Genomic DNA, 15,624 nt, shown 5'->3' on the forward strand with positions numbered 1-15,624 from the left:
TTCACCGGTGGCCGGCCGGCCACCGGCAACAGGCCGGCGAGGGGAGAAAAGAAAAAAAAGAAAAGAAGGGAAAAAGGGAAGAGGAAAAAAAAAAGGAAAAAAATTATTTAAAATAAAAATGCTGACTGTACAGGCTGGAAAAAAATTATTTAAAATAAAAAAATGCTGACTGTACACGCTGACTCATCCTCCGGCGAGCCACGTCGGCGTCAAAAATTAATAAAAAATGCCACTTCGGATTTCCGGCCAAATTGGCACTTAAGTAATCTTTTTTCGTCCGACTTGGCACCAAAGTGATCCGAAAAAAAGTTATGGCACCAAAGTGATCATCGTACACAAGTTATGGCACTTCTGGTGTACTTTTGCCGATTTTTATCTGCCTCTCATTTCCATCCTATATACATGCGCAACCCTTTCACACTCTCTGTCGTCGAACCCTCATTTCCATTCTTCTTCGTGCGATCCGTTCTCGTTGATCTCCGTGTTCAGTCTCGCCAAGCGATTGTGTGCCCTCCTCAATTGAACCTCGATCCGTTTCGGCTGATTCCGTCTATTCATTCTCTGTAATTAGCGATGGAGGAGGAACTTACGCTCACAGGCCTGTTGAAGAAGGCCGCGTCGGATTTCCCTGATAGGAGAGCCGTCTCCGCCCGCGGCGAGTTTGAGTTCGACCTGACGCATGCTTGGCTGCAGGAGCTCGTCGATCACGCTACCGCGCTCCTTGCTGCCTACGACATCGGCCCCAGCGATGTCGTCGCACTCGCTTTCCCCAACACCGTCGAGGTATGTCCCGTTCATCGAGTCTGTTCACGAGTTACGACGCACGGCATGCCTTTTGTGCGAGTTTTCGTTTTGCGATGATGTGAATTCAAACGCGAAAACTCCGGATGATGCTGTTTAAATTCGAAAATGAAATATCTGGAAGATCACGGTAACAATAACTATTTAATGATGAGATCGATCACTTATGAGAAAGATCGACTAGCAGATAGCTTGAAATAAAAGATGTTCCTTGGTGTTTTACACTACTTCGAGAACAGAGCAACGGAAATATGTGTAAGCATCGATCTATCTTAAAACAAAGTTAAAGCTTATCAAAAGGAGATGGATGGTTTTGATGGAATCAACCAGTGACAAACTAGTTGTCTGCATATTCTGAAAATATGTCTGTCTCAATTCGGCGGGGAGTAGTGTGCTACTTTAATGATTGGAAATATGTGTTTGTTTTTTGCAGTTTGTGATACTGTTTCTGGCGGTAATCCGTTGCCGAGCCGCAGCGGCTCCGCTCGACCCGGCCTACAAGGCTGCGGAGTTTGGGTACTACCTTTCCCACTTGCAATCGAAGCTCCTATTGACACCAAATGAAGGAAACCGACTGGCTCATTCCGCTGCTTCCAAGCTTAACACCCCCCACCTAACCGCCAAACTTCACTCTGCCGATTCCAAAATCGCTCTCTCTTCGACTGACATAGAGCCAGATCTCGACTTGATGTCCAAAGTCATCAATGATCCCTCGGATGTAGCTCTCTACTTGTACGACTGTGACATCCCAGGTCACAATTTCTTGGAGTTAGCTCTGTACTTGCACAACCGCAACATCCCAGCTTTCCGCCAACGCGTGCAGTTTACTCAAAAGGAATTGTCTACAGTTCTGTCTAAAAAGCGTAAATACGCGAAGTCTCCTTATTCTGCTGTGAATCCTGTGATTAAGGATCCATTGCTCCATTATCGACGTATAGTCCTTGACTTGTTGAGCTCTTTAGCTGCCGGGACCGCTGTGGCCCTCCCAGCAGCCACGGCGGCTGCCAGGTCCTCAGCGTCGAGATTTTCGGCAGATAAGGTTGCTAGGGTGCGTTACAGGTCAAAAGTTGCCCGTCCATGTCAGAGCAATGATATGCCAGAAGGAAAGAATGCACCTAAGACCACCGAAGAGAACAAAACCGAGACCAAGAGAGGTGGAGAAGAAGGGAAATTAAAGGACGAGTTGGATCTGACCCAAAAAAAAAAAGAAAAAAAAAGGAAAAGTTGACAAACCTGGGTGGGCCCAAGAAGTACTCCTACGGAGAGTTGAGCAGCGCGACCAATACCTTTGCGAGTGGCCTAAAATTGGGAGAAGGAGGTTCCGGGATCGTGTACAAAGGGCACATAGGAGAAAAACCGGTCGCTGTGAAGAAAATAACATCTGGTTCGCGCCACGGGAGAGAGGAGTATATATCCGAGGTGAAATCGTTGAGCCAACTTGGGCACATAAACTTGGTGCAACTTAAAGGTTATTGCCACGAGGCGAATAAATTCGTCCTGGTTTACGAATTCATTGGAGGAGGTAGCTTGGAGGATCATCTGTTAAAAGGCAGACCCTTGTTGACATGGAAAAGGAGGTACAACATCGCTCTGGGATTAGCCTCGGCGCTACACTACATGCAAAAACAATGTTGTCAATGCGTGATTCATAGGGATATCAAATCCAGCAACGTCATGCTCGACGAAAAGTTCGAGGCCAAATTGGGGGATTTCGGCTTGGCTAAGCTAGTCAACCACACCGGAGACCCAAGCACAACCCGAGTGAAAGGAACACCGGGTTATTGGGCTCCGAAATACTTTCGAACGGGCAAGACAAGTAAGGAATCTGACATCTACAGTTTCGGAGTGGTCCTTTTGGAAATACTATGTGGGAGAAGAGTCTCCGACTCGGAACTAGCAGAACAAGGCGGCCTTGTTCTGTGGGTTTGGAAGCGTAGTGGGTGCAGGAGCTGGTGGAGGCGCCAGTTCTGCAATCTTCACCTTCCAGTGGACGAGAGACTCGGTAAGGATTTCGACAAGAAACAGGCGGCGGCCTTGATGATTGTGGGGCTGTTGTGTGCTCATCCCATTGCTAGGTCTCGGCCTTCGATTGAACAAGTAATGGCCGTTTTGAGCTCGACGGTAGAGCCTCGCAAACTCTCCTCGAAGATGCCAAGTTTCAACATATAATTGACCCGAAGGTCTTGTCTAGATACATTTGGCTTAGTAGCTCATTTTGGTAATTGCTTATTTTGCTTACGCACTTCATTTCATTTATAAGTGTAAAATTCCGATTGCAACTTGAGATCCCTCTTGAAATGACACTGTTTTACATGATTTAATCTAAATAAATATTTTAACTACCATGCAACACTCAGTAATAATGAGAAAGGCAGTACAACAGCTTTTCTATAATGACCTATATTTCGAACAAAATAAAAATAGACATCATTGAGGCACTATTATATCTTTCATCTTCTCTTTTCAGAGCTCGCTTATTTAAATATCTAATCATAATTTTCCATTTTATAGATGTATAATCATAGTTTATCACTTTTAAGGAAAGCTACCGCAAGAACCTAAAGTAATATGCTAGTCTCATCCTCTCGTTCATTACTAGTAGTAATGTTGTGCGGTACTTAAAATATGCTAGATCATGTCGAACAGTGTCATTGTTGCAATCGAAATTTTACTCTTATGAACGAAATGAAGTGCGTTAGCAAAATAAAGCGCAATTACCAAATGCGAGTTTAAAATGGATTTGAGATCAATATTGCCACCTCTAATTAAAAATGAATGAGAGCTCTCTAGAAAATCTCCACAAAGTGAATTGGTCAAAATGTAACGTTTATAATTTTCACACTTTAGTAATTTTAATTTTCTTCCCTCCAGGAGTACAGCAAATTTGTTTTCTTTACAACAACTCCCACATAACCAATTACAGGTAGCTTTTTCATTGCATTACCATCGCGAAATCTCTCTTAATTTTTAGCGTGATTATGCAGTAATTAGCTATCTATCAAGAGTTAGCTTGTGACTACAGATTCGCCAAAGAAAACATTATAAATTAAGTCGCATGGATGGTTAGATAAGAATTTGGTTTCTAGTAGAATATCTTTGATTCACCGCACAAGCTACTTTTCCGCAACCAATGGCTGTTCTGCTCTAGTATCTTCTTCTGTGGAGAAAACTACTAATTGATGGCCAAAGCGAAATAGAGTAATGTCGCGGTCATTCGGTTATGTAGCAACCGCAAAGTCCACAAATTTCCAGAAGCGGATTGAGAGAGAGAGAGAGAGAGAGGGTTGTGTTCAAAGGGAAAATTAAAGAGTTTCAGCTTTGACCTTGCAGCATCCTATAGCAGCGAAGACCATGAGCCCTTTGACCCGTTACAAATCTCAGTCTCGTCGATTTTTATCTGCCTCTCATCTCCAATCCTATATGCGCAACCCTTTCACACTCTCTGTCGTCGAACCCTCGTTTCCAATTCTTCTTCATGCGATCCGTTCTCGTTGATCTTCTAGTTCAGTCTCGTCAAGCGATTATGGGGCTTATATTGAACAGCAATCGGTTTCGGCCGATTCGGTCGATCCGTTATCTGAAATTAGCGATGGGGAAGAAAGTTACACTCACACGCCTGTTGAAGATGGCCGCGACGAATTGCCCCGACTGGACAGCCGTCTCCGCCCGCGGTGGGGAGTTCAACTTTGACCTGACGCGCGCGCGGCTGCAGGAGCTCGTCGATCACGCCGCCGGGCTCCTTGCCGCCTACGGCATCGGCCCCGGCGATGTTGTCGCGCTCGCTTTCCCCTACACCGTCGAGGTATGTCCCGATCATTGAGTCTGTTCACAAGTTACGACACACGGCATGCCTTTTGTGTGAGTTTTCGTTTGAGCGATGATGTGAATTCGAATGGGAAAATTCCGGATGATGCTGTTTAAATTCGAAAATGAAATATATGGAAGATCGCGGTAACGATAACTATTTAATGATGAGATCGATCACTTATGAGAAAGATCGACTAGCAGATAGCTTGAAATAAAAGATGTTCCTTGGTGTTTTACACTACTTCCGAGAACATAGCAACGGAAATATGTAAGCATCGATCTATCTTAAAACAAAGTTAAAGCTTATCAAAAGGAGATGGATGGTTTTGATGGAATCAACCAGTGACAAACTAGTTGTCTGCATATTCTGAAAAATATATGTGTGTATCTCTATTCCGCGGGGACTAGTGTGATACTTTGCTGATTGGAAATATATAGGTTTGTTTTGCAGTTTGTGATCCTGTTTCTGGCGGTCATCCGTTGCCGAGCCGCAGTGGCTCTGCTCAACCCGGCCTACAAGGCTAAGGAGTTTGAGTACCACCTTTCCGACTTGCGATCGAAGCTCCTATTGACACCAAATGAAGGAAACCAACTGGCTCAATCCGCTGCTTCCGAGCTTAACATCCCCCACCTAACCGCCGAGCTTCACTCGGCCAATTCCAAAATCATTCTCTCTTCGACTGACATAGAACCGGATCTCGACTCGATGTCCAAAGTTGTCAACGATCCCTCAGATGTCGCTCTGTACTTGTGCGACTCTGGCATCCCACGTTACAAGTTCTTGGGGGTAGCTCTGTACTTTCGCAACCGTTACATCCCAGCTTTCTGCCGACGCGTGCAGTTTACTCAGAAGGAACTGGCTATAGCGATTGAGTATACGTTTCTCCAGGATCGACATTTAGTCCTTGCATTATTGAGCTCTTTAGCTGCCGGGACTACAGTGGCTGCTAGGTCCTCAGTATCGAGATTTTTGGATAAAATGATGTCAGGCAATGCCACGCGTCACACGGCAGTTGTTGGTCCTGGTGTACGTTACAGGCCAGAAGTTGCCCGTCCAGATTTGCCGGAGGGAAATAATGCACCTACGACAACCGACGAGAACAAAACCGAGACCGAGAGAGGTGGAGAAGAACCGACATTAACGGAAGAGTTGGCAAACCTGGGTGGGACCAAGAAGTTCTCCTATGAAGAGTTGAGGATCGCGACCAATTATTTTGCAAGTGACCAGAAATTGGGAGAAGGAGGTTTCGGGATCGTGTACAAAGGCCACATAGGAGAAGATCGCACACCGGTCGCTGTGAAGAAAATAACATCTGGTGCACGCCAAGGGATAACGGAGTATAAATCCGAGGTGAAATCGTTGAGCCAACTTAGGCACAGGAACTTGGTGCGACTTTTAGGCTGTTGTCACGAGGCGAATAAATTCGTCTTGGTTTACGAATTCGTTGGAGGAGGTAGTTTGTACTATCATCTATTTGAAGGCGGACCCTTGTTGACATGGACAAGGAGGTACAACATTGCTCAGGGATTAGCCTCGGCGCTGTACTACTTGCAAAAACAAGGTCATCAATGCGTGATCCACAGGGATATCAAATCCAACAACGTCATGCTCGACGAAAAGTTCGAGGCCAAATTGGGAGATTTCGGCTTGGCTAAGCTAGTCGACCACACCAGAGACCCAAGCACAACCCTAGTGAAAGGAACGTTGGGTTACTTGGCTCCGGAATACTTTCGAACGGGCAAGGCAAGTAAGGAATCTGACATCTACGGTTTCGGAGTGGTCCTTTTGGAAATATTTTGCGGGAGAAGAGCCTCCGACTCAGAACTGGCAGAACAAGGCGGCCTTGTTCATTGGGCTTGGAAGCGTTGTGGGTGCGGGAGTAGGCAGGGGGGGTGGTTCCAGAATTTTCAACTTCCGGTGGACGAGAAGCTCGGCAACGATTTCGACAAGAAACAGGCGGAGGCCTTGATGATTCTGGGGCTGTTGTGTGCTCATCCCATCGCCAGTTCTCGGCCTTCAATTGAAAAGGTAATGGCTGTTTTGAACTTGACGGCAGAGCCTCCCAAACTCCCCTCAAAGATGCCGAGTTTCAACGTATAATTGAGCCAAAGTTCTCGTCTAGATGCGTTTGGCTTAGTAGCTTATTTCGGTAATTGCTTATTTTGCTTACGCACTTCATTTCCGTTCATAAGAGTGACATTCCGATTGTAACTCGAGATCCCTCTCGAAATGACATTGCTTGGCATGATCCAATCTGAATAAATATTTTAAGTACCGTACGACATTATTATCAGTAATAAATGAGAAAGGCAGCACTACAGCTTTTCGATAATGACCTCTATTTCGGTGATTTGATTTTCATGTACATCTCACTTAAATAGACATCATTGAGGCACTATATCTTTCTTCGTCGTTTGCTGCACTGCATGGGAATCTTTGTTGCTGTCAGGGTGAAAGGAACAGGGAATAGCTATTCCTAAATTCTGAACCAAGCAGTGAAATAATTAATGAGAATAGACTGAAAAATAAAATGGTTATGTGTCGCCATCTTGCGAAAGGGACGAGCCGCAAAATTATACAGAAATGAAGATAGCAGCTCAAAAGATGATAGATGCATGTTTCAAGTAGTTTCGTATGTCTTTGGCAAAAAAGAAAAAGAAAAGTTTTCTCATATTTCCTTTGGATGGTCCACGTAATTCTTTAGTGTCCACGTATTTCAATTTTATTTAAATAATGACACGGTATGTAACAGCCCGAATTTCGATGTAATTCCGGGATCAATAAAATTGACAATATTTCGCATATCATTTTTGTAAGTCTCGCCCGGAGCTGATCACTCTTGGGATACTAACCAATGGGGTATGGTTAACTGGAAACAGTACGTGGACCGGGGACTCGACAGTGAACGGGACACCGATCTCGAGATATGATGAGGGAATATTTTGGGCCAACGTGGACCGATCTTAGGAAAGGTGATGGATTTGGTTTGGCCAAGGCCAACGATGTACTGTCGGATCGCGGTGATTCTGCGCAAGACCGAAAGTGCACGTGACCAACCAGTCCCGAACCCGAACCGAACGATCGCGACCTCTGGAACTAGTGAAAGTGAACTTGAACCCGAACCCGCACTTTGAAGCGGGCTAGAGACAACTTGGGCCAGATCGGTTCTTTGCGCTCATGCACTTTGAAGCAGGCTAGACGCACCGGGCCGTGAAAGTTGTTGACTCGAGTCGTAATGAATAATAAATTGGGCGATTGCCGGTGTGCGTGTGGGCCGTGGGCGGAAAATGCCCGTGACATGTCCACGACATTTGCATGCATGAACATGCATGGGCGGCATGCGAAAGTGTGAGAATCGGTGCATGAGCATGTGATTGGCGTACGTGTGATAATGTGCCACGTATGTGCCGTGATTGTTATATATATATTGAATTGTCTAACCTGCAGGGTCAGAGAATCATTGATTGTTGTTGTGTTATGATTTCTAAGTATTTGTTTCCGGTCGGGAGATTGCATGCTAGCCTAACCTAGGTTTAGGGGTTGAACTCACGAGATTCGTCTCACGGTTGTGTAAACCGAAACTTTTCGACCCCAGCCGTAGGATGCCGAGGACATCACCTCTTTTGGGATACCGCATTTTATCCAGCGGTCGTCAAGCATGCACCCGGTGGAGACGGAGCGAGAAATGAGAAGTGGGCTGTTTGGTTATTCCCATTTGTTGGTGTTTCCTTTTTGGTTGTAGTGAACGCTGTAAAAAGAGTTTTAAAATAGTAATATAAGTATGTACATATTTTCTGCGTTGATCGTTGTTTATTGCTTGGCTATCCTTGGCTCGTATTTTATTATTGTCAGGGTTTGTTTATTTCTTCCGCTTGTGCTTGATCTCTGTTGGGCGTTGGGTCGGCGACATTTCCTGGGACGTCGCAGTTTGTCGACCGAGGTAGGGATGTTGCGTGCCGTGGGGTACGGGGCGTGACACGGTAAATACCTGAATTTTTGTCCATTCTAAAATTGACTGTCCAACTATTATTTTCTGTTCAATCTAGTACTTCAATCTTATAAATTTGTCTCAATGTAAGGCATTCGTTAATTAAATTCACACGTCATGTAATTTTGCTGGCGTGACTCGTTTGCTTGGCAAACGTTAATCAAAATGGTGACGTGGCTCGCTTACTTAGCAAAAAATATGGCATCTCCATTTACAAAAATTTATATATTTTTTAAAAATGATTCAATGTTTGACTATAATTATACATACGGAAGATCAATGGCGGTTGTGATATCCTGAAAATTCGACCAAATTTGGTGATTTATGAAATGGTGATTTCATCGACGCTCTATTAATTAATTCTTGCTTTGGCCCGATCACCCAGGAATACTAACCAAAGTGGAAAGGCTATCGAAGAATTTATTTCTAAAGAACCGCCCGTTAGTTCGAAATAAACTATAGTTGCGATTGATCGATTTCAGCCACGAATTATGATCCGATTTTGCATGTCAAGTGCTCAAGGATATCACACCCAAACTATAGGATGTCGCCTCATAATTTTTATGAATTGGCCATCGAGAATTATTTGCTAACTTGCCCTTCTAGAAACCTCTTTGTTGAATTAAATCTTGGTCGTTGGATGGAACTTGGAGAGTAAGCCTTGATCTTGGCCGTTGGATGGAACTTGGAGAGCAAGGCTTGATCTTAGCCCGCTGATCTTTGCTTGGGCATCAAGAACACATCTGGCAGCCCTGATCTTTGCTTGGGCATCAAGAACAAATCTCAACCATTGATCTTGATTTAAATTTAAACCCTCTTTCTCTCTCTCCTCACTTTCTCTCTTATTCTATCCCTCTCCCTCTCCCTCTCTCTCGGCCGAATCACCCCACCACCGCCATTCACCCACCAGCACCCTCACGCCACCATCCTTGAGCCTCGTAGATCGCCGTGTGCCGTTCACCGCCGTTTGCCGCTTGCCGTGTCAAGCCGAGGCCACCACGGACAACTCGTGTTGTTGCCGTCGTCCTTGTGCTGTCGTCGTTTTTAGACGAGTAAGTTAGCATCTAATCCCTTGTTTAGGATGTTTAACTTGCGTAGGGTAGTTTGGCTAGTTATTGTTTTAGTGTGTTTGAACTTCTAAAATGAGTGTTCGCGAGTCTTGATTGCTAGACTAAGTCGAAATAGATGTTGGATGTTGATTTGAACTCTTGGTGTGGTATTTTCATGGCTGAGAAGTGGGGGATCTCAAAGTTGAAGGCGTTTCTTGGAGTTTTTATCTTGATTTCAGAACTGATTTTTCTGTACGTCCCTGGTTTTCCATTTTTATAGAGCATTTCGTGGTTAGAATCTTGAAAAGTGTTCTTCATAAAAGTTGCTCACAAGGTCTTGATCTATGACATACTTAAATTTCAGATTTTTATGAGCTCAAATGGGTTACACGAAGGTCCAATTTCTTACCGAATCAGAACTGTTTTATACTGTGGATTCCGTGACCTTCGTGCCTTCTCAGATTTTTATAAAAATTTTCAGTTCGATTTCGACCGTACTTCCTTCACAAGATTTGTAAACAAAATCCATGTCTACAACGAATAAAAATTTCAAAGTGTTTTGAAAGGATTTGGCTTGCAAAACGAGTATTTCTTGTGGTTCAGTTTCCCTGTTCCGGTGGACCAGTTCTGGGTTGTTTCCGAGCCATTAAAAGTGATCTTTGTATAAGGATTTTGGGGGTTGTACTTTTCATGGAAAATATTTGTGAAGGTCTTGTTTATAACATATTCGAATTTTATAATTTTTGGAAACCATTTGCTATGCTTTTGAAGTTGATTTCCCAAATCATGCAAATCTGTCCAGTTTTACTAGAATTCCATAATTTGCCGGTCTTTACTTGAAATCTTTGGCTTTCGATTTCCGGCCTAATAGAGACAGTAACCACAATTACCTAGCTTTTCAATAATGTTTATTTCGCTGTGATCCGATGTTGAATGCTTTTGTAAATTCATGTTTTAAAATGAGGTTCACAAAGTCGATTGACCGTTTGCATGTGTGACCACTTGTTATTGTTGTGTGGCATTGATGTGAGCATGATTCATGGATGCATTGGCTAAATGAAAAGATAAGAATTGGCTTGAATGCTTGTGTGCTCGTGTGGTCACGCGTTGAGCCGTCTTGCCGTAGATCGCTTGACAATGCCTAATTTATCGGGGTCTTGCTGTAGATCACTTGACAATACTCGATTTATCGGATGCCTGGAGATTATCTGGATTGCCGATACTCCGGATGCCTTGTCGCAGCTCGAGGCCGGACTCGATGCTCCCTACGGGATACCATCTTGCGTAGATCGTTTGATGTTGCCGTATTGGGAACGCCGTCTTACGTAGATCATTTGATGATACCGTGCCCAACGGGGTGGGACGATGCTCGGGTAGATCCGGAAGACTGCCATCTTGCTGCAGATCGCTTGATGTGTAGTGGCCCCGAGGGGGCGTAATAAATTGAATACGTGTGATGCATAGTGCTTGACTATGGGGTAGAAACTACTAGGCATGGTATGGGACATGCCCAAGTGGATTTTACCTTATAATCGAGACATGCGCGACTGTGATGCATTGATGCATGGGAAATCTCATTACACGTTCTGGGTATGTGATATGTTTGATGCATTGTTGTGACATATGACTATCTATGTTATGCATAATACGTGTGCCAAGGCAAGGTAAGGATACCTATGGTTGGTTAATGATTTGTGACCAGTGCATGATCGTGTGATTAGGGACCCCCGAGGTGAGTTGACCTTCTAAACGGGGCTTAGGCGTTAACTTATTGAGATTTTTATCTCATTTGTGGTTGTTAAACATTTTTCAGGCCCTTAGCATGTTGATGCACCCAGTATGGTTTGGGGTGCCTGGAAGCTGACTTTTGGTGAAGTAGATTGACCCTAGCCTGACATCTTTTTGTAGACTTTTATGGAAATGCCTTAAGTGGGCTTGTAAAAATGTTCCCAGGGGTTAATCAAGTAAATGTTAAAATGGTGTTTTGATTTCAATGTTGTAAACCGTTTTCCTATCTATCCTTGTTTATTGTTATTGTCTGGGTGAATCTTTGTTTAACTTCCGCATGCGTAATCAAAAGGTAAAATGTTGAGTCGGGCGACGCATCCTGGGACGTCGCATCATAATGACCATTGCGGGGATGTTGCGCGCTCGCAGGGTTCGGGGCGTGACAGCGGTGGACCTTTTTTTGCAGATGCTGAGCATCTCGAGCGGGGACGAGGATTCTGCTAAGGATCATGCGGGTTCGAGGGCCAGAGGTGGCGCGAGTGGTGGTTCGAGGCCCGGGAGGGACGACAACAGAGCGTGGGATGGCGAAGAACCTGATTGCTGGAGGCGCGTGGACGAAGACGAGGTGAGTTCGAGATGGTAAACCTAAGGAGAAAGGGAGAAGTTTCAGAGCACGACAAGAACGAGGGACTGGAGGAGGGTCTTCCATGTCCGCCGGTTCCAGGGTATGTCCGAAGTCAACGTCTCTCTCTCTCTCTCTTCGCAAAACCCTTGTTAGTTTTCATCACTGTTACGCCCTTGCACAATCTGAACTTCATGCGCTGCGTTAAGGGGAGAAGAAGAAGAGAGATTGATTATTGAAGCTCGATTGAGGGAGAAAGAGAAATAGAAAGGATAGTCTTTGGGTGTGGAAATATTACATTTTCTTGTTTTTTCGTTGACCCTTTTTCTTATCGTTGTCGTTGTGATCGATAGAGAGTAGCGAGAACAAGAAAGATGGTGTTGGTGTCGGCATTGGGGGATCTGCACATACCGCACAAGGCGCCTGATCTGCCCACCAAGTTCAAGTCCATGCTCGTCCCTGGCAAGATCCAAGACATCATCTCGCACCGGCAATTTATGCATCAAAGTGGGTCCCTTTATCCTTCTCTTGTTGTTGTTGTTGTTGATTGAATTCCCCGACCCATTTGCGATCGTGATCTTATTTGGATTTCTTTTAGCAATTTCGCGTTGCTCGGTCGATGTTGTCTTTGTTTTCTTTTTCGTTTTTGGTCAGCAGCTCCCATGAGGTGATGTAGCGATGGCATTTTTTGATTCATTGTTGTTTTCGTTTGATGTCATTTTAGTCTATGCCCTCTAGCATATTGTGGGGATTTTTTGTTTTGGTAGGGGGGTTGGGGGTTACAAGCATTGTTCTGTCGGTGATTTTTCCTTTCCTTATTTTTGGCCTCACTTATGGGGTCTTACCTTGCGGCTCATGGATGTAGTTGAAAGTTTTGTTTGAATCACTAGATTGGTGTATTCTTGGCACTCCGCGGTTTAGCCTTTTTTCTGAGAGAGGAGGCTTTTAGATTGTTGACCTTAAGTGCCCCATTGTGCAATTCTGGTTGTCTCGCAAATTTCTTTGATTTGTGGAAATTGACAATGTTCTTCGTCACTTTTGTTGTGCGATTCTTTGTGTCAAGGTTTCTTGCTTGTGTTGCAAATGACAGTTCACTTACATGCGAGTTGCAAGTAGAGCTCTGTTGGGCATGCTATATGATAGGAATGTGTCTTATCTCATATCCTCCATTGTTTCCACCGAATTCTAATAAAATAACACTTTGGAAAGAACGGTCTTAGGTGTCTTGCCTGTAGTATGAAGGATTCTTGCGATTATTTTCGTTTTGTTTAATTCAAAACGAAATTAAAAAAGAACCTTGTTAGAGCATTATTCATATGATGCTCTAACTTTTAGATGTGCTAACTTTTAGATGCGAAACGTTTAATATGGACAGAAAAGATAAATGCGAAACACTTGAATGTTTCATATGTACACATCTAACTATCTCATGTATCCAGCTATTGCATCGCCACTGTCATTGATGTACGCAATTAAGCCCAATCTCTTAGGATGGTTGAATCAAGCATGGACTTCTTGTTAAGCACGTGTGACCTAATGTTTCAGCTATGTTAGGTTTATACTTTGTATTCTCTAGGCCTCGCACAATGGGCTAGAGTTTTAGATACCAGGTCACCAAATCTGAAAATAGCCCAAAAAAAAAATCCCTCCACACCGTTATGATGCATCGTAAAATTATAATTGTAGGGGGAAAAAAAACCAATACTTTGCATCATCTATCGTTATAGTTATCTTAAATTTCAGGGGTAAAGCGCATGGTTTTTTAAGACTCGTGAGTCATGGAAAAACGTACATAGTTTAAAGGAGAACTTATGCGATCTTTTCAAATTTAGGGGATAGAGGGCACGTATTTGTCCCAAAAACTATCAATCTGTATATGTTATCTTTTGAGTTCTTATGTCGGTTGACGTAAAAGCAGACAAAGTTCTGAGAACATAACGAAGTGAAAGTTTAGGAGCGACGATTGAAAGTTCACAACAAAATGCATATCACTACCGGAATTTAGAGGGCTTGTATAATTTTCCCTTAATTAAAAACGGAGATAAAGGATGTAAAGTGCAGCATATAATGAAATTGTTGGGGAAGAAACTATGAAATAAAAGTAGTATGGGTACTAAATTGAGCCGGACTATCGAAAATGGTGGGTTTCGTGTTCGTTTGACTCATGTGGGACTCATCAATCTGATGATTTAAATTCAGTTTAGTACATGCATTAGATATACTTAATTATTTTCCGGCGAGAGATATTCTCGTCATCGTCCTCGTCCTCATCACATGGACTATTTTCTGCAATTAAGGAGGACAAAACAAAGTAGGAAAAGAATAACAAATCAAACCGTGGAAATTCGTCCGACGATGCCGCTCGTCCGATCGTTGACTTTTCTTTTTTTTTTTTTTTTTTATGACCCAGGGAATTCTTTATTCCCACGTAACCCAAGTTTAATCGCACGAGCCAAGAATTTTCCCTTTCTAAAAAAAAAAAAAGACAGTTAGTCTGTTGATATTTTATAAAATATTTGAAATGTTAAGTTGCTTCTACGTGTACTACGCCTCCAATATTTCATCTTTTAGGTTCGATTTCTTTCCTTTTTTTAAAAAAAATAAAGTGAGGAAACCGCAAATTCCGAATCCATAAAATATCTGACTAATCTCAACAATTAGATAAGACATGGGTCAAAACACCATATGGGTGACCTGAACACGAGGAATTGCATGCAATATTTTATGCAATCAATTGTGATATTATTCCTGAAATGGTAGGTCTTCGTCGGTTGTGCCCTGAAGCAAGAAGTTTAATGGTAATATTATTCCTGAAATTTTATAAAGCTACTTCATTATAAGTTACATTAGGTCAATAATTTACTGCCGTCCTCGTCCTTCGTGCCCTAGCACATTCATGTTTTAATTCTTATTAATTTGTACTAACATCAAAATATATCATCTACAACTTTGGTTAAACAATTTTAATCATTGACTTATGGAAAAAGTGTCAATCGATGTTAATATATAGATTAAGCGTAGATCTGATCATAAAATTCACATTTTGCAGGCACACCGATAAAATGGGTGGATTTGACTGAATATATTGTGCTTGTTGGCAGGCTCGAACCGTACATTCTAGGACCTCGTCAGTGAGTGGGCTTGGCCTAAGCGAGGGCTTTGAGGATCGGCCCCGTCAGCCCATAAATTATTAAAAATTTACATTGATAAATATTTATTTTAATATATCTACCTTGAAAAACAAACTTTATAGATATTGGAAGAGAAAACGATGCTTAAAACAGAAAAAGAAAAGTGTTTTATGACACACTTAAAGTACAGTACCACAAAATTATGGAATTGCTTTCTATTTAAAATTCCGTTTTAACTATTATTTAACTCAGTTGTTTTTTCTTTAAAAAGTTAGACATAGCCCATGTGATTGGGCCAATAAATTCCAGAGGGTGAGCTTGGCATTTGCCAAAACCCACCAAATTGGGTTTGGACATGGCCCTTAGAAATTCGAACCGAACCTGTCCAGTGGTCAGGTCTAATTAAGTGTATCTTATCACATCATATTCAGATATGTTTTCCTTTATATATGATGTTTTAGCGTTCAAATCATTTGAAATTGCCACCACCAGCTCTA

The 15,624-nt window shown here is 42.9% G+C and overlaps 1 protein-coding gene across 1 annotated transcript; it reads left to right on the top strand.

Annotated features, from left to right (window-relative positions):
• The first annotated feature begins 372 nt into the window (after window positions 1-372).
• LOC115664966 (L-type lectin-domain containing receptor kinase IX.1-like) lies at window positions 373-6,921 on the top strand. The gene is made up of 3 exons (XM_056318099.1): window positions 373-783; window positions 1,235-1,809; window positions 5,560-6,921. Exons 1-3 carry the CDS (start codon window positions 574-576, stop codon window positions 6,707-6,709), a joined length of 1,935 nt encoding a protein of 644 aa, XP_056174074.1. The 5' UTR covers window positions 373-573; the 3' UTR covers window positions 6,710-6,921.
• Window positions 6,922-15,624: the final 8,703 nt, after the last annotated feature.

This window comes from Syzygium oleosum, unplaced genomic scaffold, assembly GCF_021117445.2.
Source record: "Syzygium oleosum isolate NSW1041296 unplaced genomic scaffold, Sole_v2.1 Sole_v2.14, whole genome shotgun sequence".
Taxonomy (NCBI): domain Eukaryota; kingdom Viridiplantae; phylum Streptophyta; class Magnoliopsida; order Myrtales; family Myrtaceae; genus Syzygium; species Syzygium oleosum.